At 36.8% G+C, this 23,568-nt stretch overlaps 4 protein-coding genes and 2 long non-coding RNA genes across 13 annotated transcripts; 4 read left to right on the forward strand and 2 right to left on the reverse strand.

Moving 5' to 3' along the window:
• Window positions 1-2,116: 2,116 nt before the first annotated feature.
• On the reverse strand, window positions 2,117-6,523 carry LOC119990960 (peroxidase 1-like). 2 transcript variants are annotated; one of them, XM_038837110.1, is made up of 4 exons: window positions 6,504-6,523; window positions 3,140-3,221; window positions 2,700-3,054; window positions 2,117-2,529 (listed from the first exon to the last, which is right to left on the reverse strand). In XM_038837110.1, the coding sequence occupies exons 1-4, from the start codon at window positions 6,512-6,514 to the stop codon at window positions 2,117-2,119; spliced, it is 861 nt and encodes a 286-aa protein (XP_038693038.1). In that variant the 5' UTR covers window positions 6,515-6,523. The 2 variants fall into 2 exon arrangements, with proteins under 2 accessions (XP_038693038.1, XP_038693037.1); XM_038837109.1 differs by lacking the exon at window positions 6,504-6,523 and having other exon boundaries at window positions 3,140-3,367.
• LOC119990961 lies at window positions 3,624-10,403 on the forward strand. 6 transcript variants are annotated; one of them, XR_005466115.1, is made up of 4 exons: window positions 3,624-4,097; window positions 4,239-4,343; window positions 5,004-5,223; window positions 5,312-6,176. It is a non-coding gene; the product is annotated as an uncharacterized LOC119990961 (long non-coding RNA). The 6 variants fall into 6 exon arrangements; XR_005466114.1 differs by having other exon boundaries at window positions 3,627-4,097; window positions 5,036-5,223; XR_005466113.1 differs by adding an exon at window positions 10,013-10,403 and having other exon boundaries at window positions 3,632-4,343; window positions 5,036-5,223; window positions 5,312-5,734.
• On the forward strand, window positions 6,218-7,242 carry LOC119990962. The gene is made up of 2 exons (XR_005466117.1): window positions 6,218-6,904; window positions 6,998-7,242. It is a non-coding gene; the product is annotated as an uncharacterized LOC119990962 (long non-coding RNA).
• A 2,068-nt stretch (window positions 10,404-12,471) lies between the features above and the next one.
• On the reverse strand, window positions 12,472-12,895 carry LOC119990633. The gene has a single exon (XM_038836643.1). It carries the CDS (start codon window positions 12,893-12,895, stop codon window positions 12,608-12,610), a length of 288 nt encoding a protein of 95 aa, XP_038692571.1. The 3' UTR covers window positions 12,472-12,607.
• Window positions 12,896-19,395: 6,500 nt separating this feature from the next.
• Window positions 19,396-21,983, forward strand: LOC119991316 (protein translation factor SUI1 homolog). 2 transcript variants are annotated; one of them, XM_038837658.1, is made up of 5 exons: window positions 19,396-19,552; window positions 20,864-20,975; window positions 21,097-21,302; window positions 21,548-21,601; window positions 21,693-21,956. In XM_038837658.1, the coding sequence occupies exons 2-5, from the start codon at window positions 20,939-20,941 to the stop codon at window positions 21,735-21,737; spliced, it is 342 nt and encodes a 113-aa protein (XP_038693586.1). In that variant the 5' UTR covers window positions 19,396-19,552; window positions 20,864-20,938; the 3' UTR covers window positions 21,738-21,956. The 2 variants fall into 2 exon arrangements, with proteins under 2 accessions (XP_038693586.1, XP_038693587.1); XM_038837659.1 differs by lacking the exon at window positions 19,396-19,552 and having other exon boundaries at window positions 20,915-20,975; window positions 21,693-21,983.
• A 224-nt stretch (window positions 21,984-22,207) lies between these two features.
• On the forward strand, window positions 22,208-23,353 carry LOC119991317 (MYB-like transcription factor ETC1). Its single transcript, XM_038837660.1, has 3 exons — window positions 22,208-22,620; window positions 22,702-22,786; window positions 22,885-23,353. The coding sequence occupies exons 1-3, from the start codon at window positions 22,569-22,571 to the stop codon at window positions 22,970-22,972; spliced, it is 225 nt and encodes a 74-aa protein (XP_038693588.1). The 5' UTR covers window positions 22,208-22,568; the 3' UTR covers window positions 22,973-23,353.
• Window positions 23,354-23,568: the final 215 nt, after the last annotated feature.

Below are 23,568 nucleotides of genomic sequence, written 5' to 3' on the forward strand. Positions count from 1 at the left end.
TAATGTCAGGAATCATTATATGCATATGTGAGTATATCATTAACATTCATAAGCTGATAAAACTCTTCAGATTCTTACCATTGTCTCTAATGACTATGTTGAACCACATAGTCAACAGCTTCTTTTTCTTTATAGGATGAACTCAAACAGGTCGACTGAGATAGCTAGCACAAACCATAAAGTGCATAAGAAGAACAATCAAAATATTGATCAAAGAAGGAAAAATGAAAGAAAAAGAGAGTTACCTTGGAGGACTGGATGCAGAATGCAATCCTATCTTTTCTCTCCGTAAAAGTTTCGACCTCTGTTAGACTTCTGATCTCTTCGCTGCTCTTTTCTATCTGCACCCTTCCGTTCTATAGATTCCTACCATTTCTGGTCAAAAGGTCGTCAAATTACCCTTTTTCCCCTGAAGGCCTGAATTTGAATTAGGGCTCCCACACGGTCTCCCAAGCCCAAGTCTCAGGAGCTGGACCGAATGGCCAGAACTAAAATTGAAAACCCATCTTAAACCAACATCCGGCCCATTATGATAGTTTTGTCGTGTCTCATTTAAAAACCACGTGATGGTCAGACTCAAAAGTCAAGACGACCATCGGGCCACGGCTATGCGAGCGCTGTATGGGCCTCAAAAGTTTCTTAATGACAATTTTAGCCTTGAATTGCATTAGCGAGCAGGCATCTCACGAGGTTGAATGGAGAGCTTTAATCACACCCCGGTTTTTATTAAGTTTATCATGATTTTGTTAACTTTGCTTTGACTTTGTCTTTTTTGAAGACATATACTCTTTACACCCCACTCCCTCACTATCTTTTTCTTCTTCCTCACAAGCACCCACGGTCAACCATGGTGTCGTTGTCGTCCGAGTACCAATTCGGTAACTACTACCACCAAATTGAAGCCCAAGCCACCACAAACTGAACTCAACCAACCCCAATGAGTTTCATCCACCGTAATCGTCGAAATCACGTTCGAAAGTTTATGACCACAATGAGAAAAGTCGTTCGATCCGGACAATCTGACTATTGTTGGAGGAAACCGACACCACCTTTGGACTCCTCATGACAAGAGGCTTCCATTCCATCCATTTTTCGATCAAGACGCTGCCAAAAATTGACGACCTGAGTTTGATCCTAAACAAGGCATTTTTGGAAGATTTTGGTCTTGAATATCGACTCTGGGATAACTATGAGCCGGAATTTCAAGTTTCCGACAAATTTAAACTAGAGAATGACCACAATAGACGACAATGTCAGATCTGATTACGGGGTGTGTTTGTAATATGTCTCAAATTTATGTAGTTTGGGTGTAGTTATAAAAGTTTAGAGTTTTCATGGGTTATCATTAACAAGTGGTGTATTTAGTAAAAATCGAGGTGTGACTAAAGCTCCCCGGGTTGAATTAGTACTTTAGGTATGGGCGGAGGCGACATGTAAGCCCACTGAAAGTAAAAATTGCCCTTCAAATATTATTAGCTGGCTCAGTATGATACAGCTCAATGGGTTAGTTAAATCCATGACAGTGGTCACGGGCCTCACGGCCATTACTGAGCCCGTTTAAGAGTGTGTTGTGTTTTGATGTGCGGTGATGGAAGATGAGTTCCAAAAATGTGGTGACATGATTTGAGTTACTGCGACAAAAAGTGTTTGGCGCGTCACTAATAATATTGTGGTGAGGTGAGAGTAAAATTGAATATTTTTCATTGATATCAATATATTTGATAAATTTATTTTTGTAAAAATTTAAATGGAATAATAAAATTGATTGAGGGAAAAATTGAAAAAAAATCTCGTATTTTGATGTCGAAAATGTGGTCAACCGCGTTGCATCGATAAATCATTTTTTTATTCGAACACAATTCATTCAAATAAAAAACGATGTGTTTGATAAGTGTAAACACACTGTCAAACGCATCCACTATGTGAGCTTTACTTTAACATTGGTTTGAACCAACAACAAAATAAAATACATAAAGAAAAAAAAAAGAAAAGAAATACATAATGGGAAAAAAATGTTGGGAGTTCAATACACAAACAAATGAACAATATTGAGAAGCCACTTCGGCTGCAACTTTACAAAGAATTGTTACAACAATTCTTTGTAAAGTCATTTCCATCAATTGACAAAACCGCACTGTTTCCTGATTTCTCCTGCCTTCCCAGTGAGGACTTCAATGGCGCCCATTTTAACCATGGAAGCAGCAAAATCCTGTCCAAAGCTTAAAACGTAGGGCTTCTTAACATGACTGTTGACATACGCTCTTGTCTCATAGTCATCAAGAAGAGCTGCATCGGATTGGAAGAGGCCTCTTCTTTTGGCCACAATAGTGTAGTAGTGATCATCAAATGTCCTGAAACTTCCTGGGTCCATCTCAACAAATGTTTTCAAGTCTAGTTCAGGCTTGCATTTCTTCTTCAATTGAGCTACATACTTGGGATCCATTGAAGGGTCACTGTCGACTTTGCCGGTGAAATTGTACAACCTATTCAAGAAGCCAAAGCAATGACCAATGCCTATTGTGTGCGCTCCTGACATTCAGAAAAATGTACTAATCAGCAAAGTAAGGTATAATTTGTTGAGAGTGAAGTGTTTGAAATTTCGAAACCCCCAAACACATTGAATATATTATCCGATCTGGGTGACAGGCCCATACGGATTTGTTCTTGACATTATGAGTGCAAAAAACATTGCTAGTTACCTGATAGAACAACCAAGTCTTTTGCGCTCAAACCCTTTGAAGCAAAACTTTGTCTAAGTTGGGTAATGTTGGCAAAAGGAGCTGGCAAATTTGACAAGGCCTCTGTAGCAAGTGATACTCGCCCATCTCTTCGGCCGGTGTGAACATCCCAATATGGTCCATTTATCATTGCCACTGCGTCTCGAGTAACTAGGGCTAGGATGTCAGCACAAGAAACCACACCAGGACACTTCTTTTCAAGGGCAGATTTTGCAGCATCGATTACTTGGTACCCTCTCAATGATAGGTTTGGGATTGCCAGTTTCTCTGTTTGAGTACTTTTAGTGGGGTTTAGAAGGATGGAACCATCACATCCCTGCAACTCAATAGATAACTCGTAAGAATAAAACAAAAAATGTTCACTTAGTTCCCTGAATGCAGGTTTTGAATATACTACTTACCCTTACGAAACAATCATGAAAATGCATCCTTAGTAACGGAGCGGCCAGCGTTGGCACCATAGAAATGAATTGATATGTTGTCCTGTGGACGATAAGCTCCGCGTCGGGGCATGTCTTCCTGTAATACCCAAGTCTCAGACCATAATTTGCTTCTGTAAGGCCAAGTGCCAGAGCAAGGAAGACCAGTTGAGTGAGGAATGCAAGTGAAAAGATTTTTTGGACAGCCATTGTGTATATCTCTATTGAGAAATGATGTCTTGCAATTGAAGTGTGTGTTGCAAGCAATGATATGTGTCTGGTTTTATATCAAAGCCGGCCTTTGAAAATGTCGTTAACTAGCTGGTGGTGGTTTAGCATCAATCATGTATTGGCATTTGTTTTATTTCAATTTTGATAAGGTCAATAACTAAAGAGCTGACTTCATTTGCTTATATGCTCCCGCTACTAAAATTTGAATTAAGAATGATGAAGTAGTATCTATACCTATATATAAAGCAGAGGCTCTTACAACCCTTGCTATTATTTCGACATCTGGATTGCTAAGATTCTCAATTTATGCCCACGTGGACTCTCCACACTTCTTTATCCCTATTTCAATCACTCTCAATCACTCCCAGTTTTTGCCTAAGAAAGCATGACCTGCGGCAATAAAAAACATAAACAAAATAACGTAAAAGCTCGGTACGTAAAAATAACGTAAATAATACCGTTTTGTGTTCCACCGATTGTCGGCCTGTTGTTCCCGTTCTCCTACTTCCCTACATCTGAGTATCTTCTTCTCGGTTGGTTCGTGTACCAGATTTAACTCCATACGCCTTTTATTCTCTGTAGGTTCGCGTAACAGTTGAAGACCCACGGACAATTGGTGTCTTATACTCTCATGCGGACTTCCCGTTGAAGAAAGCGACAAGACAATTTTTCCCGAGCCGTGCTATCTTGACTAAATGTTTTATGTTGGGTATGATTGTTCTTTTTTCTTGAGCGTTTGATTTTTTCCCTTCGCAGGAGCTACAAGGCGAATCAACACTCAGCAGAGTCGCCCTTCTCTTCTGTTTAATCGTTGTTCTCTTTGTTTTATTTCCCCCTATTTTGACCTCAGATTTGAGTAGGCATATCTCTGCTTTCCATCCATGGTGTGGATAAATCAAGGGCTTTCTGCAATGAACTATCTTTGAATGTTTTGGAATCCGATGATTCTTTTTTGGTAGGTTTCTCCAATTACTCTCAAATTCTTTCATTCTTTTGGGGATTGGGGTTATAGATTTTTATATTTTGTTGTTAAATAGTGAACACTCACAAATTGATATAGGAACACACTCAAGTTTATAAAGGAAACCATTTGTTTGATTTAATGATAATTATTCATAGTCGTTCGTAGACTATTTCTCATGTGGTCTCAAATCCTGTTCAATAGAATTATTTTCCCTGTTTAGTAACTAATGGAGAGACGACAATTGATGGTGAGATGATCACATTATGATAGAAGAATTGGTGCTCGTGGTAATGTTGCTGGCAGTCTTCATTTCAATAATCTTCCAGCCACTCACTCTCTGTCAATAGTCATATCATGTAATTGAATTGCTCCAAGTGAGAACAACATCTAACCAGTTTTTTTGAATTGCTCCAACTATTTTCAGAAGGTTATGAAATCACATCTTACAATTGCTCTTCATCATCTAATGTATTGTATGATCATGCCTATACAGCAAGTTATATAGCTTGCTATTTCTGCAACCTGGGCAATGTATTTTGGTCTAATAAGGCTCTTATGTTGAACATTTAATTGTGAAAGACTACCTTTCATACTTGCTATATGTTGTTATTTCAGGGCAGATATCATTTTCTAAGGTGCTTTTCATACTAGGATATAAAGACGGCAACTGATGGCTTTCACAGGATAATCTATAGCAATTCTCAAGGTGCTGCTTACAATGCCACATTTCAAGATGGGGGAATTGCTTTGGTGAAGGAGTTAATGCTTTTTCTGGAGATGAAAATGCTTTTAATAGGGAGCTGAAAGTATTAGCGAGCTTGCATCACCGTCATTTACTCACACTTCGAGGTTTTTCCTCTGGATGCAAAAGGTTTGATGTCTGGACTTCATTACTTTTTTTCATGTGGCTTTTTCATGGCCTCCCCTTTTCTTGAAGAACATGTTTGGATAAAATGCAGAAATGGCTTACAATAAGAAGTTACTTCGAGGACTGAAGAAGAGCAAAGTATATGGTAACTATTCAAGAAACTTTGGGTTTTTTTTTAATCACTAAGTTGGTTTTTCGTGGTGAACTCTATGCTTGACCAATTATGAGAAGCCATAGTTGTCCAGATTTTATTTTAGAATTTCAGGATTTCGATAGCCAACTGAATTTGTAAGGTCTAAGTGAAGCTCAGGGGGAATTTGCAAGGTTTGATCTCTAATTTCTCTCACCTCTCAATGTGAATTTTCATGGTTTGATTTCTAAATCCATATTTCTCTATAGACTTCTCCACATATTTCAATAGCCCACTGAATTTGCAAGGTTTTAGGGAAACTTAGGGGGAATTTGCAGGGTTTGTTATCTGATTTCTTCCACCTCTCATTGGGGATTTTGCAAGGTGTGATTTCTAATTTCTAAGTCTCCCTACCTCTTCAAATAGTATTTCTAATTTCTTAGTTATGATTGCATAGACAAAAATTTTCTACAAATTGTTGCTCTATTTTTCTTAGTTGTGCTTTGTTTATCTGGCATAATATTAATTAGCATTGCAATAAGGTAGATAGTTTGATTCTCTGGAATATATTGGTTGTTTGATGATTTTCTGCTTTGGATGTATATGGGATTTACAATTAAAATATATATATCGCTCGCATTCACATTTGAGAAATGAGAATACTATCGAGATTGTTGTAGACCCAATATTTTAATTCCATATAAACTTGATTGCTCTTGCAAATCTAAAGTTTACACGGACATGCTTAATCTTTGCTTGGTGAATACATGCCTGGTCAATTTTAATCGAGCCCCCTTCAAGCAATCAAGAAACTCAGTCTTTATGCTAATTACTAGTCGAAATCCCGCGCGATGCGCAGGTATGCTCTTTTTTTTTGTTTTGTTGAGTTTTATTTGTTAGATTTTTAGGTGTTATCTTCCACAACATCATCGTCATTTTTCGAATCCCTCTTACTTGCAATCTCCCCATCAACAGTACCGTCCTAATGATCAGGAAAAAAATGTTTACTATTATTGAGGCAAGGCAATCCACACAGTCAAGCATTTTATATGCATCAAGATAAATGTAACTCTAGATGCAAGAACATGTCACCTCTCCCGATCTTTTCTTTAACATTTGTCTTTTAACATTTTCCTCAGAAATTCGCAAAAACATGTCTAACATTTTCCGCACAAATTCATTTGCGAGTGATCGTCTTTCTCCAACTCTGTGGAATTTCAAAAGAGTTTTTATATTCAGTAGTAACATATATCAAAACATCTACAACTTAAGAATCTAAAATAATTTTTATACATACTTTGTTTTTCTTATATAATAGTAATACCTCATTGGTTTTCTTTTATGGTTCTTCTAATTTGATTTAGAATGCACTTGCACCCCCAACCATGACGTCAAGATCAGTATCTAATAAATTTAATATTGTATATTCTTTGTTCCTGTATATAATCAATCTGTTTCTTTTAGTTGAAACACGTACGAAGACCTTTGAGATTCTTGAGTTGAGGAGGAATCTCAGACGTTGAATCACCGCTTGGGCTATCAGCTGAGATGAAGGTACCAACAATCCTTTGCAACTCTGTATCAAACATTGTGAAAATAGTTTTACTCGTATCGTCGGACACCTGAACCTCAACCTTGAAACTGCAGGAACATGTCTTTCCTTAGGCATCGCTAGTAAACTAAAGCATATCAGAGAAAAGTTATTATAATCTCGATGGGAATACCTGGTAGTAGGAAAAACTGAGTTCATGTTGCATAAATTGTAGCGAAAAAGTAAGAATAAGCTTCTTCTTACAAACCTCGCCTGTAAAGTAAAACCATCCGCATTTATTTTTTGAATTCATGTGATGGTAGCACGAACAGTCACAACAATATAATTGTCCACTTACTTTTCTGGCATCTGTTATTAAGCCAAGCAATAACAAAAATTAGAAAATCACAATTGCAAATCCATATTGGCCAACCAATGAGAATGACATTAACAAATTCCAAACAAAATATAAGAGCATTATTGAAAAGCAAGGTTCTGGCATGGAAAATTTCTCATTGAATGAAAAATTAGCGCTAATATGTTGATAAATATAGAACAACCATTTATTGATAGACAGAATATGCATAAATCTATTGCACCAAAACCTAGATATATACATAACAAATCATCACACATATGAGATATCAAAAACATGAATATAAAAATATAATTAGATAACAACGTAAGTAGATTGACAATAATACCAGCAGAGGAAGTTTTGTATTTTGGTTAGCCTCTTAAAACTCAAAGCAGTTTGTGTAGCTAGAATGTGGTGGTTCCATGATTTGCCAAAAAGCAGAAAAAACATTACAATTTACAACAGAGAAGGAATAAAAAATTAAATGATAAGATTAGTTTGTCAAAATAACTTCTCCGTTACTGCCATGATACTTGTTCCCCGTCAATCATCCTCGATATCTACTTTTCCATCCATTTTTCTCCTTGGGTAATTGTTCCCTGTCTGAAATAAAAATAGAAATGAATAGCTGCTCAAAACCTCTCTTTTTATTAACCCTTCATGTGATACTGGTCACGTTAACACCATTCACCAACTTAAAATGGTACCAAATTACAGTTACCTGTTACCACATGCACATACTCCACATACATAATTTAATTCATCATCCAACCTCTTTTGTGGGTACCCAATATTTTTGTACAACCTATACTACAGTGAAATCCTAAGAAAATGGCTTGAAATTACAATATATAGAAATTGTTTTAGAACATTTGTAAGTTCTGACGACTCTAGCACCAAATTTATCTTAAATATAAAATCCAAAAGCACGCTATAAATTGATTTCAAGTAAAAGAATCACACTAAGATGACCACATGCATTAAAAGGAAGTTGCAAATAACATGTTCTAAGTTAATCTACATAACACACAAATCTTGGGTTGATGTTGAATTAAAGTTTGGGACCCATTTGGACCAATATGAATAGGTTTTGACGCAATAAGCCCCAAGTAGTGACTGAAAAAAAGTAGTAGTCAATCAAATATCACTAACCTCTTCATCGGGTAAATCATTATGATGCTCGATCAAATTATGATTTTCCACATCTGCCTGCTTGTTTAGTATCATGAGCAATATCCTCTTTTTTTTCCTGAGAGTCAGTTCCCCTCCAAAAAGCTAACATTGGGACTATCCATCAGTAAAATTAAAGAAAATCAAGTTCAAACACTAAAATTGAACTGCAGTGGCCAACGGCAAGTCCATTACTTCGCGACCGTCAGCTTCAACAATTTGTCTAATCCACCTGTACCCATCAATCTATGCTTGAAGGAATAAGAAAACATATCAGGAAGGACCTCAATCGGCCAATACATGCATTTGAAAAAAGAACAATATACATGAACTTGCCATAGTATTCGTTGGAAACACGCTGCTGGGCGAAAGGGCCGAAGAGTATAATTTGATTAAATGGAAAGTTAACAAAAAGCACCAGAACATTAGTATTCAAAAAGGAATTCCGAAACTCAACATTTATAAGGTCAAAACATGGGATCACAGTAGTCATTACGGAGATGCAAAGGTGGATAACATTACCTCTCGGAGACTAAATTTCCAATATACTTTAACTTTGCTGGACTTACCAACTTGATGCTTGACCAATTCTTCACATGGAAAACGTTCAATGTTATCAGACTCATGGGCTTCCAAGGAATCCTCTTTCCTAAAGCATGAAACCTTAGATTTCTGCAAGACATGAAAATCTTTGAGTTATTGTGCAAATAGAGACGGATAAAATTGCAGGGAAAATTAAAACAGAGGGAAAAGGGATATAAACCAACCTCCTATAAAAGGATCAGGAAATCAGTGTTAATTGGGGGGCTTAAGATTTCCATATGCCCAATACAATGCCTCAAAATCGTCTGCTTCTTTCTTCTCGGACAATCCCCCGAGATTCCCTTCTACCTTGCAAAATCAGTGCGGTTTTGAAATCGGTGTGAGACAATGATAGTTTCATTCCTTTGACGGCGGCAGGTAGAAGAGGAATCGTTGAATTGAGAGGGGAGAGAAATACGAAACGTTCGACCTGAACCTTTACGTTTTTTTTTTTTTTGTAATTTTTTTATGGAGAAATTGTGAGAGCGTCTGAAAAAGAAATAATGGAATTGTAGACGGTCCACATAAGAAGAAACAGAGAGTTTTAGCAGGCCAGGTGTCAAAAAAATAAGAGCAGTTGTTAGAGCCTCTGCTTTATATATAGGTATAGATATATCTAGGCACTAAAATAGATGCATCTTGCTCTTGCCACTGCCCATCTCTTACAGCCTGTTAGGAGTTTTGTAGGTTAGTAAGGCATGCCCCACTAAAGGAGAATCCAACTACAGTTTTCGGCTTTGCATTGTCCCTGTATTGATTTAATACTCATTGACATGTATTTGGAACTATAATGCGTATACGGGCTTTCATGATTTGGTATTTAGATTTCTAGATTCTTATTGTTGTTGTTTCTGGTTTTAAGAATGCCCATTTGTAATTGCGATTCAATACAAGAGACCTATTGGTGACAATTATCTTTCGTAGTCTCTCTCATTGGTTCAAAGATTAATTGGATCATACTCATACATAACTTCAATTACTTCCATTCATACATATTATAAACTACTTTTTATAATTGCAGACGAGAACTCAAACTACGATGTCTCTGGTGGGGGTCAAGTAATAATTGCTACATTTCTAATTCTTATTGAGTTTTGTGTATCTTACCTTTTTATGTGAGCAATAACATGAATTTTAGATTGAGGTCTTTCCATCTCCTTTTTTCCTGAAATCTACTTTTGTGTTTGTATATTGCAGGCTCTGTTAGTGACAGATCCTCTGCATCCGAGTCTGATATAGGGTATTCATCTACGACTTGACATACTCTCTCTAGGTAGAATGTTGTCTTTTTATGCTTTCATGAAAGCTCACATATGTAGTATTTTTTTCTTCATGTATCTGAGTTTTGCTTAATGTATTCTTAGTATTTTACCTTCATGTTTCGAGTGAATTTTCCAGCAAGAATCATTGGTATGAACTCATGATACAAATATGCTTAATGTCAAGAAACTCTAGGTGTGATGCCTAGGTTCTATCTTTCTTTTCTTTTTTCTAATATTTCATATCATTAATTTATATTTTTTTCTACACCAATTTATTGTATCATTTCGAACGTTTTCTGGCACAAAAGTTTTATATACACAGTATTGCACTCCTAATAAGAAAGAAAGGTTTTATATACACAGTATTGCACTCCTAATAAGAAAGAAAGGAGGATATCAATGTTTCAGAATTGTGATAAGAAAAAATATACAAGATCGAACTAAGTTATGGAATACCGACATGATTTCAGAGATATAATATTTTCGGGAAATGAAAAAATAATTCCGATGAGCTAATATCAGGAATCATGAATTTGAAGAAAAAAATTAAATATACAAAATAACATCAAAAAACTAACAAATAAAAATGAAAAAAGAAAATCATAACCGCGCATCGCGCGGGATTCCGACTAGTGTTCCATAACTCAAAGTTTGTAAATGCATTGTTTATCTTCAATTTACGCGCGTACTTACATTTTACATATCAACTTAATTTCCTCTGCTAAACTCGCTTATGAAACAAACAATTTTGTTGTTTAAGTTAATAGATAAAAGTGATCAAATTAAACTTTTCTACTTACGAATTGAAAACAAACACTACTATGATTTATACGTGCATTGATATAATTAATGGAAAAATGAATGAAGTTGGCTTTGATTAATTAAGAAAATGCAACAGGGAGATAAAATATGTTGAATCCTGTGTTCGTTAGGTAACAATTACTCCCAAGATTGCACGTAATCAGGAAACAGCAGCCTAAGAGCATGTTTTCTAAAAATAAACAAAATAAATAAATAAATTTAGGATGTTAGGTTGGGATGGGTTGAGCTTGGCCTGAATCTTAGCATATTTAGCTAATTTTTGATTAAGCCATCTGCTATTGGCGGTCAAACTGCGTTGTTAGCGGACAATGCAATCTGATTATCTTATATAGATATTGGAAAGATCGGTGGTACGACACATATCAGGATTTAAGAAGTGAGGATTGAGATATATTATTTATCATGAATATTATTTCTGCAGAAGTAAGTAATTAAACAAATACCAGGTCATGGTGAGCTTCTGTGCGTGTTTTGGTTAATGCCAGAGTTGAATTAGCTAGCTCTGGAGTCAGAGCAAGCATGTTTGTCCTGCAATTAGTGGCCAACTTGGTTTATAAAAAAGATAGAGACACAGCAATGCATGTTCTCAACTTAGTGTAAAGAAGCATAAGATATTAACTAATTTACACTAAAAATGTTGATTTTGTGGAGATTAGAAATTGGTTGAAGAACAGAAGAGGTTAGAGGGAACAATGAAGAACAGCAGAGAGAGAACTTGTATTCAATATTAGTCATTAGAATTCAAGTGAGTTTACAAATGGCTGAGATTGGGACTACGGACACAGAAAGGACAGCAGCACAAACCAAAGTGTGCCGTTTAGGCACTGGGCTAAAACAAGAGAATAAACAAAAGGCTAAGCCCAAGACTGTTAAAAGAAATAATAGGCCCATAAAACAAGTAAAGACTCAACATGCAAAGGCCAAAGAAGAGTACACCAGCACTGTTATTGTTAACGACTTCATGCAAGTAGGAATGAGTTCTGGACTTGCACAGCGTAAAAAATTTATAGAAGTTCCAGTAAACCAAAATGAAATACAGTGATCTTCCAGTTTTGCTTTTCAAATGAAGCTCGAATTCTATTTAGCAAACTAGAGTTTGGTGAGATATATGCACTTATATTAAGAATGAGTAGATAAATTTATAACTGCGATGCACACCAGTTGTTCGACAAAAGTCCCCACTCAATAGCTGTTCACCAAGCGTTCGACGAAAGTCCTCACTCATTTACATCAAACTGACAAAGTATAAACGCAAGCTCTATAATTATCGTCCATAAACAATAAAGCTAATTAGACAATGGTAAGAATCTGGAGAGTTATATCAGCTTATGAATGCTATTGATCTACCGTAGCATAGGCATATAGCATTCAGAACAAATGATTCCTTCAATTTCTACATGACATTTACAGACCAAGATAACAAAATACCAAGACATTATTTGATCCTAGGTTATGTTTTACATATATCTCATCAAATGCGAAAGGGCTGTTCTTTTCAGACAGGGGAGGCAGGCTACCCAAAAAGAATCGGGTCAAGTGAACACAAACTGATGATTGGATCCATCATCAGGTGGATTGAAGAAGAGATAGATATGAGATCCATCATGAATTCCACAATCAACTAAGGAGGCTCCATCTTCATGATCTCTACTAATCATGTAATCGCAATGGCATCGATTCTTGTCTGGAATCAGAATGAGACGATCATGAGGAAGGTTTCGCTGAGCTCCAATTTCTCGCCTGAGATCGGCCACCGTCGCATCATTTCCCAATTGAATGTAGAAGAGATTTCCCGTCAATATCTCCACCACCACCCACATTGCAGGTTGTCTGTCTGTATAACTGTTTATCAAAATCTTTCATTTAAGAGAAATATAGAGAGTTTTTCACGTCTACTGCATGCTTGCTAGTTGGTTAATAGCATGCCCTTTACATGAAACTCATCAAACCAAAATATTATTAGCAAATATTGATTATTTTACTTAGCATTATTAGTTAACCAAAATTAAATTTGTGATTAACTGGTGTTTTGAACAAGTAAACAAACAGCATACCTATTTTATTGGCTTTTCTCTTTTTCTGCTGCAGACTAACTGTTATGAGATAAAATAGCCCACATCGCCCAACCAATGGGTTAATAAATCCAAAGCCCACCTCCTACATACAACAAAGCTTTTTACTAGGCTTAAAGTGAGTTGAGCTTATGTCACTTGCTTTGACTTAAGGAGAAATAAAGTCGTGCGGGCCTGACGTATCCACGAAAACCATACAACCCAAAGCGAACAATATTGTTGATATGTATAGGGGTGTGGATTTCTGATACTAACTAAGGCAATTTTGTTGTTACAGTGCATATACCATGGACCAAAAGAGTGGCAAGGTCTCCCATCATGGACCGAAAGAGTGGCAATATTGTTGATATGTATGGGGGTGTGTATTTATGAAACTAACTAAGGCAATTTTGCTGTTACAAGTGCATATACCTCGGTGGTAAAGGTCATCATGGACCGGAAGAGTGACAAGGGCATCATGGAGCCATCTTGCAAACAGAGTGTTAGAGACTTGGTTCCATATATAAGCTTTTAAGCTTTTATACTTGTAGACCAGTCCTCCGCCAATGACGCCACGTAAAATTATATTGTTCGATGCCTCTTTTGTAGTAGAAACACCACGGAGTTCAAAAGTCCGATTGTCTCAAACTTTGGCTGAAGCAAAGTTGGTACAACAACAGACGGAGCCTGAGGTCGGATCATGATAATACGATAACAAACGTGAGATGGAATGCCCAAGTAAATGAGACTCGATACTGTCCATGCCTACAAATATGAAATTAACTAACATGAACACCATATGGTATATAATTTTGTAATTGATGGTGATCATAGATATTCAAACTAATTTTTTTCCTTTTTTCTAGGCTTGACCTAGAGGAATTTATATTAGAGTACGTTCCGCTCTATGTATAATTTTTTGTAATCTCGCTCCATATATATTTCATTAGCCTCTGTGCATGCTAAATGTCACCATCACATCTCAATAGACACAGCAACGACGCCACCACCACATCTCAGTGATTTCTCAGCAACTACGTTGATTTAGGTTTCTCTTCCTATTTGTCCTCTTGGTCATTGTTTTCTTTTGCTTTTTTTTAGCATTTATGGTATTACATTTTATTTTCAAGGTTATCTAACTCTATTTGAAAGAATTGATACAAGGCTTTCCCTCTTCTTGATTACTCCGGGTTTGCTTCTATCTGCTGTTTGAAACTGAATTTTGGGATAACCAAATTTAAGTGTTTCTCTCAATTTTGTTTTTGTTAATTGCCATATTGTTTGGGGTTCAACTTTTGTTTATACAAATGTTGATTTGTATTAGGGAATGAACGTCTCTGTTTTTCAACAGCTGATCGACCTTGGCACGAGGGAGAGCTTTTTCGACGGGTTTTGCGATGACCCGAGGGTGAGCTTGACCGGAGACGAAGAGCTTTTTCCATTAATTTGAAATTAACAAACATGAACAACATATGATATATAATTTTGCAATTGATGGTGATCGTAGATATTCAAACCAATTTTTTTTCTAGGCTTGACCTAGAGGAATTTACATTAGAGTACATCCCGCTCCATGTATAATTTTTTTTACATCCCGCTCCATATATATTTCATCAGCCTTCGTGCATGCTAGATGTCAACTCTGTCAGCGACCAACTTTAGTCACCCATAAGTGCTACACATTTGATACTAGATGAGTTGAAGAAATTAATACCTTAGTGGGAAGGAGGGCTTCTTCGAGTCGTAAGGGAAGCATCCGCTTCTTACCACCATGGTGAAGCTTGACCGACAGAGAGTTTTTGCCATTAAAGCGGCAAGAGTGGGAATGTAGGAGAGAGCACCATATACCAATAGTAATGTGGTAGGGGCATATTCGGTATTCTCCTTACAGTACTGTAATGAAACGCATTCGTACAGTAGCAAGAAGGGGGTAAAATGACCCAATAAACCTTCAAGCCCAGGGGCGGATCTAGAAAATTGTTTAAGGGTGAGCTTAGTTAGTGGTGGTGTTAGGAATTTATAAGAAGTAGGCTAGAGATTAGCGGGGGTTCGGGGGAAACGCTCCCAAATTTTTTTTAGGACTATTTATTGACACATCAACAAAAAAATAATAAAATATCCACATATTAATATGAGGATCTTGCAATCTAATTTCCAAGTCCAAGAGATCAAATCTCTTAAACTCCAATTATATGTACAAAAGAACTACTAAATAATTTTTTTTTTTAAATATTAGAATTTTATTAAAAATAAATGGGCTTATTTTGAAATTTGAAACATTTAGTAGTATATTTGATAATATTTTGATACTAGGCATGCATTGCATCCGCCACTGTTCAAGCCTCCAACATCCGGCCCACCCATCACCCGGTAAATAAACAATTTTCGAATAAAAAAGAAAAGTATTGCAAACAAACATACCATTCTCATCCGGTCATCCCTACATCATATCTAGTTGGTGGAGGAAAAGAGATTCGAGAAAAAAAGAGAATGGCAGCAAGGGTTTTTTCAGCCGTGAAAAGAATTTCAAGGCCTCCGCCGTCTTCTCAACATCTTCTCTGGAACCGCACCTACCGTTCTAGTCGATCGAGTGAACCACCAACGTCAGGATTCAATGACACAACAACGACGCCACCACCACATCTCAGTGATTTCTCAGCAGCTACATTGATTTAGGTTTCTCTTCCTGTTTGTCCTCTTGATCATTGTTTTCTTTTGCTTTTTGTTTTTATCATTTATGGTATTACATTTGATTTTTAAGGTTATTTAACTCTATTTGAAAAAATTGATACAAGGTTTTCCCTCTTCTTGATTACTCTTGGTTTGCTTCTATCTGCTGTTTGAAACTGAATTTTGAGATAACCAGATTTAAGTATTTCTCTCAATTTGTTTTTGTTAATTGCTATATGGTTTAGGGTTCATGTCTGACAACTTTTGTTTATACGAATGTTGATTTGTACTAGGGAATGAACGTCTCTGTTTTTCAACAGCTTTCTCTCACACATTTCTCTCTCACCTCGTGGTTTCTTTTAGATGATTTAATCGACCTTGGCCCGAGAGATACCTTTTCCGACGAGTTTTGCAATGACCCGAGGGAGAGCTTGACCGGAGACGAAGAGCTTTTTCCATTAATTTGAAATTAACAAACATCAACACCATATGATATATAATTTTGCAATTGATAGCCATCATAGATATTCAAACTAATTTTTTTTTCTAGGCTTGACCTAGAGGAATTTACATTAGAGTACATCCCGCTCCATGTATAATTTTTTTTACATCCCGCTCCATGTATATTTCATCAGCCTCCGTGCATGCTTGATGTCAACTCTATCAACGACCAACTTCAGTCACCCATAAGTGCTACACATTTGATACTAGATGAGTTGAAGAAATTAATACCTCAGTGGGAAGGCGAGCCGTAAGGGAAGCATCCGCTTCTCACCACCATGGTGAAGCTTGACCGATGGAGAATTTTTGCCATTTAAAGCGGCAAGAGTGGGAATGCAGAAGAGAGAGCACCATATACAAATAGTAATGTGGTAAGGGCATATTCGGTATTCTCCTTACAGTACTGTAACGGAACGCATTCGTACAGTAGCAGAAAGGGGGTAAAATGACCCAATAAACCTTCAAGCTTAGGGGTAGATCTAAAAAATTGTTTAAGGATGGGCTTAGTTAATGATGGTGTTAGGAATTTATAGGAAATAGGGTAGAGATTAGCGGGGACTGCCCCCGAATTGTTTTAGGACTATTTATTGACACGCCAACAAAAAATAATAAAAAATCCACATATTAATATGAGGATCTTGAAATCTAATTTCCAAGTCCAAAAGATCAAATCTCTTAAACTCCAACTATATGTACAAAAGAACTACTAAATAAATTTTTTTAAAAAAATTATTAGGATTTTATTAAAAATAAATGAGGTTATTTTGAAATTTGAAACATTTAATAGTATTTTTGATACCAGGCATGCATTGCATCCGCCGTTATTCAATCCTCCAACATCGAGTACACTGTACTATTGAAATATGAAATTATATATTTAAATTTATTCCTAATTTTTTTCAAGTCTTTCATGACGTCGTTACAACAATACTAGGCCAAAAAATCCGGATTGGGACATTGTTTACTTGCGGTATTCATAAACGAGGTCGTTTGGTTAAAGGACCCAAGGGAGATCCATGAGCGTGGTTTACGGGCAAAAGAGCTGCCCCAGATCATGAGAACAGCTGTGTCATTTGCATTCCATTGGAGTTTAATGATAAACACATAACCATTAGAGAAAGCAAAAAATCACAACCGAGGCAAAATACCAAGTCTAAGAACAAAATTGCACGAGATAAAAAGATGTATCCGCCATTCCCTCCAAAATTTTGGGGAGATAATCAGCTTATTCAGTTGACTTGTTAATTCTTCGAACTGCCATTCCATGCGACACATGGGGCAATGTGCTTGAGAGGTCTGTGAATTCATCCATTTCAAGATGCAATGGAGATGGAACGCATGGTTGCACCGTTGCAAGCACCCCACACTGCAAGTAACAGATCATAAACCAAGATCGTCAATCATATATGTAACTAACAGAAAGTAAAACCAACTCCCATTGAATAACAGGGTTTCCATTTATTAGCACGTGAAAGAATTTAGAATTTAACCTCAATGTTTTTACAGCCTGGCTGATAGAAGATATTAATAATGGATCTCTATTCAAGTATGTAACTACAACTTTCACTAAATTTATTCTGGAACACCATTTGCTCATGAGAAAACATTTATGCATAGCTTCCTCTATCACCTCTCTGCCTATTTCATCTCACTCTAGATAACTTGTTGATGCCTTACTATGTTCCCGAGATGACCGCCCCCAACCCACATCCACCACCCTGAATTTGAATTAGGGCTCCCACACAGGTCTCCCAAGCCCAAGTCTCAAGAGCTGGGCCGAGTGGCCAGAACTAAAAACGAAAACCCATCTTAAACCAACATTCGGCCCATTACGATAGTTTTGTCGTGTCTTATTTAAAAACCACGTGATGGTCACGGACTCAAGAGTTAAGAGTCAAGACCCATCGGGCCACGGCTATGCGACATGTAAGCCCACTGAAAGTAAATATTGCCCTTCAAAGATTATTAGCTGGCCCAGTATGATACAGCTCAATGGGTCAGCTAAATCCACGACGGTGGTCACGGGCCTCACGGCCATCACAGTAGCTTCAAACCATGCAGTAATGATAGCAACCTGCAAGGTATATGAAATATGAATCTCTTGATAAGGTTAGAGCGAATCGCAATGATTTGTTTTCTTTAATTGGAGGGTCGTCATCATTTGCAGACACCCACATTAACGCAACCAGATATGAGTGTTGGTCCTTTTCAACTTCTTGTAGGAAGTTTTGTCTCAAACAAAACCACTAACCTGTCGATGCACCATTCTAATTACTACTGATAGCCCCAAATCTGAAATCAAACACCTGCACAAGAACAAAAAGTACAACCACCCAGAAAAAGAGAGTCGAAATTTAATATCTAACAAACCAAACAAACTTCTTGATTTCTCATTTGCAGGGACGTGGAATCATCAAAGACAGTTTAAAGTTCATCTCCCCTTTTATAGGAAAAATCTAAGACATGGTAGTACACATTAATAGAAATGATACTTACATGAGTATGAAATAAATTAACAAGATTCATACCTTTGCCATGGATGTTAGAATATCAGCCACAACACAAGTCAGAAAATGTAATTGCATGTAGTCCACAGATATAAATATCTAAGCATTAAAATATAATGTACATGAGCTAGATAAGCCAAACCATAAAATTCCCATAATCCTTGCCAAAATGATGTGAACTACCAAATAAGTAGAGAAAGTTGATACATATTATGTTCGTACATTTTGGCTATTTTCCATCTTAGATCGTCTGGCGCAGAGCCTCCTGCATTGATTCTATTTCAACCACCAAATAATTTTTTGAAAATACCTAAAAAAAATTGATATAAATATGAATCTAGTTTTTTTTTTTTTTCCTCTTAAAAAATACATCATTGTAATGTATACCCTCAAATACTTTATTATATGTATTATTTTTGATGATTTATTTAAAATTATTTAAGGTTGAAATTGAACTAATACAGGTCTAGTGCCCCCGAGAACCCATACAAGTCGAGCGTGCAAATTACGCACTGTGCCTATTACTCACGTGATCTATCTGACGCAGCTTTCTCCCATTATAGCATACTCCAAAAAAGATCACAGCCGTCCGTCAAGCAAAGCCTAAAACAAGAACCCAACCTACATAGACGTACGGTACTGAACAAACGCGTGTTATATGTAAAGAGAAGAAGTCTGTCTATAACTCTGTATATCAGCATCGTAACCCGACCCTCCTTCTTGCTTCTCGTTATCTTTTTCGTATCAGGTAAATTGATCTTGCTGTTATATTCTTCCTATGATTGTTCAATTGCTCATGCGTTTAATATATTTATATATACACATACGGGTTTCTTTATTAGGGTTTTTTTTGGGGATTTTTCTAGTGTGAGCTGGTATCTTAATATCTCTGTGATTTGATTTGGTATCTTCGTTCGTTATCATTATTAGGTGGGTTATTTCTGATTAGGTATGATTTCATTTCCTGGTAATGTTCTCTTTAAGTTTCGCCTAGCAGAGAATGAAATTGTGCAGAAGGGTTTTACTGGTTGAATGCTACAATTGCCCTTGGTTTAATGATAAAATCTTCTTGTATTTTCTTTTCTATGATCAGGCTACTCCCCTTTCTCTTTTTTCCTCTTTTTTTTTTCTTCAGATTATGAGACTTGTATCATCAAAAATAGTAACTGTGTGCTTGTACTTCTGCCCCCTTATCATTTTGGAAAAGAAAAGTCAAAAACAAAGTGGCTTCTAACAGTGCTTTGGAAGATTTTTTTTATCAAATTCTCGAGTCTAAAGGGAATCTAGAAAGAAGCTTTTATTCAACTTCCATTGTGATTTGTTTTCTTTCGAAAACTTTATCAAGAATACTTATCATTCAGGGGAACGTGCATAAGACACCTTGATATCGTGACAAGTTGTACACAAATTATAGAAGGAAGGGGATCATGGTTAGGATAAAGTATATTAAAAACATCGGACAAAGTTTTAGTTTTCATTGGGCTTTGAGTTGGCGCTCATGGCGATGCAATGAAACGAATTTTGAGCATTGGGAATAATTCAGGTAGTAAGGTAATGGCAAAAAACTGATGGGTTCTTGATAAGAATGGAGCTTGTACTATAAATGTAGCATGCATAATGAATACATTTTGATCAATCTAAATGAGACCTGGAGAACATATACTATTATGGCAGTGGCCATCTACATTATCCTTATAGAGGCTAGTTGTTCAAGCCCCATTCTCCCCTGTGCCCATGTATGCATCATCTAATAAATTTATGATAAATAGAGAAATAAACCATGCATGCTGGTAGGTATGGTGTGCTTTCGTGTTACTAATTGCTTTGCTGAAAGACCAGCAGTTTCCTTATATTTATTAAATGAATGTTCTTCTTTAAATACTGTGGAAGCAATAGTATTTTTTGGTTGCTGGGTCGTATTGTCTTCTGTTTTGATTTATGTGACCTGTTGAATTACTTGAAAACCAGTCTCAAACATGTCCATACTTGTATCAAGTTAACACTGGTTCCTTTTGCTTTTAGAATCGTAAATTGACTGGATATTTCTTCCTTGTTACAGTACTAATCAGTTGAATAAAGGACAGAGAATTTGATAGCTGGTTACTTTATATTCTACAATCTACAGTCAAGTTTCATGTCTGAACTCGACGGGCAGATTCCAACTGCTTTTGGTATGCTTCATTTCCTCTGGCCCTAATACCTTTTTTTATTAGCTTGATGAATTTGGAAGATAGAAATGTTAATGTTCCAAGTTGATGTAGTGCATTTTTGGTTCCTTGCATGGTGGTGTAGATCCTTTTGCTGAGGCAAATGCTGAGGACTCAGGTGCTGGGTCAAAAGATTATGTCCATGTGCGTGTGCAGCAACGTAATGGGAGGAAAAGCCTGACTACTGTCCAAGGTTTAAAGAAGGAATACAGCTACAACAAGATTCTTAAGGATCTTAAGAAAGAGTTCTGTTGCAATGGCACTGTTGTCCAGGATCCAGAGCTAGGCCAGGTCCTCCTCACCCCTTGAACTTTTTGGCTTATTTGGTAGTTCGCGTCATTGAATGTAAACAGCATGTAAATGCACAGCATATTGTTTATTGCATTCTATTGTTCCCCAATAATAAAACAAAAACGTGTTCATAAAAATAACTTGTTCATTGGTCTTTTAACAGTATTGTTCCTCGTATATTTTTTATTATCTTTCCTCAAGATACAATGGTGCCTGAACTCCATTTTTTTTGTCGTTGCATACAGGTCATACAGCTTCAGGGTGATCAAAGGAAGAATGTTTCCACCTTCCTGGTGCAGGTAACGATACGTTAACTGCGACTTAATAGTTAATACACTTACAGATTTTTGTTTTACACTGGTAGTATATCTAAGCTTTATCTATTTGTAGGCTGGTATTGTGAAGAAGGAAGATATCAAGATTCATGGTTTCTAAATAGCAGGAGACCATTTGCTATTATAGTACTCTACGAAATAGCATATATAAGTAGAGCTTTGCTTTACCATACAGTGGCCTATTGCCTTACTGTCTAATGTTGCTGTTGCATGTACTTCAAAACAGTTGTATGCATTTCTACCGGTTGCTCGCATATGTTGAAGGATTATGGGTTATTCCTACACCATTGTCCCGGATAATACATTGTTGCTTTCTCTATGTGAATGTGTTCCTAGAATTTGGTCATTTGCTTCAGTGACGTAGCTTCTTGGTTCTGTGCAACTCTCTTGGTTTTTTTTCTTAAAGATGAAAGTGATCTGTATGCTATGACATTGTCAATTCTGTTTTTTTAAGATGTACGCACATGATTCGTGAGTCCCACATGTTTCATGTGAAATCGTGGGTCTCACATGTCATATGATATCATGTGCATCTATCTCAGCATTTGAGATAACTGGGAAAAAAAAAACTGAGATCGGTAGGACTACTGACTCGTGAAACGACAATATCATACAAAGATCATGGTATTTTCACGTTCAATTTTCTTATTTGGCAAACATTTGGGCCTACAAAGGTTCCCCACCTTTGGAAAATTCATACACCGCCACTCCCCAGGCTCCAAGTACCAACCCGGCAGTTATCGAGTGTTCCAACTAACTATCAAAGTTGGACTAAACCAACTACCATTCTTCTTCCTACTTTCTTTGTCTCAGTCCCCACTAGTTCTTTCAACTTTCCTCAGTATCTTTTCTTCCTCCATATATATACTGCTACTAGTTATCAAGTCCCTTCAACTTCACACACCGCCAATATTGTATCTACATATTACTAATGGCGGACTTGGATAGCTCTTCTGAAGATTCCTCTATGGATTCCAAGTCAGGTACTCTCTTGTTTCCCTCCACCATTTTCAGTTTCTGCCTGAATAAAGTAGAACTAATGGGACTCTGTTCATTGATTACAGAGGAATCCACTGAAGACTCTAGACTTGAGTTCTCAGAGGATGAGGAGACCCTTGTTATTAGAATGTTCAATTTGGTTGGTGAAAGGTGGGTTGCTAGCCTCTCATCTTCCATTGGGTTTCTTCTACTCTCTATTTCTTCTGATCCCTTTTGACTTGCGAAATTACGTGATGCTGATGCTTCAGGTGGTCTCTGATTGCTGGGAGGATTCCTGGAAGGACAGCCGAAGAAATCGAAAAGTATTGGACTTCAAGATATTCTGCAACCCTATAGATCATGAAATTTTGATACCTGTAATCTCTGTGGGGCACGCTGTTTTAATTGCTCAAGCACATAGTATTAGTGTGGCTGGATAATTGAGATTAGCTGTGTGTGGTGTTTAGCATATAAGTGGGTTATCTCTCCGGACTTAGAGCGTAAAGAATCTCGTCCGAGGTCGAGAGTTCGATTCTAAATTGGCGCAGCTATTTCCAAGTTATTTGCGTTGGGTATCGACTCAACAAATCTGTCAGACGGGTTTGTAGCTTTGTGCATGCCTAATTCGGTTCGAGTTTGGACTTAATAGACTGTCCAAAGGACACGCCGAGTTGTTCTTGGTTACCAATAAAAAGTGTTCTGTGTTACTGCATATTAACCGCTCGAAGATTGTATGTACTTTGTAGTTACTAAGCCATCATATTTTCAATCTAAAACAACTTTGAACGGGTCCCAATTTGTGAATCATGTCATAGGATCAAGAATAGACAAAATATATGCAGACCTTACCTCAACGTAATACTACATTCATATTTCATGTTCTAGTCTGACAATTGAATTTGTGTCTTAAATTTTAGTTATCCGCTTGAAAGTGGTTTTTTCTGATGGGAACT

Source organism: Tripterygium wilfordii, chromosome 22, assembly GCF_013401445.1.
Source record: "Tripterygium wilfordii isolate XIE 37 chromosome 22, ASM1340144v1, whole genome shotgun sequence".
Lineage (NCBI taxonomy): Eukaryota > Viridiplantae > Streptophyta > Magnoliopsida > Celastrales > Celastraceae > Tripterygium > Tripterygium wilfordii.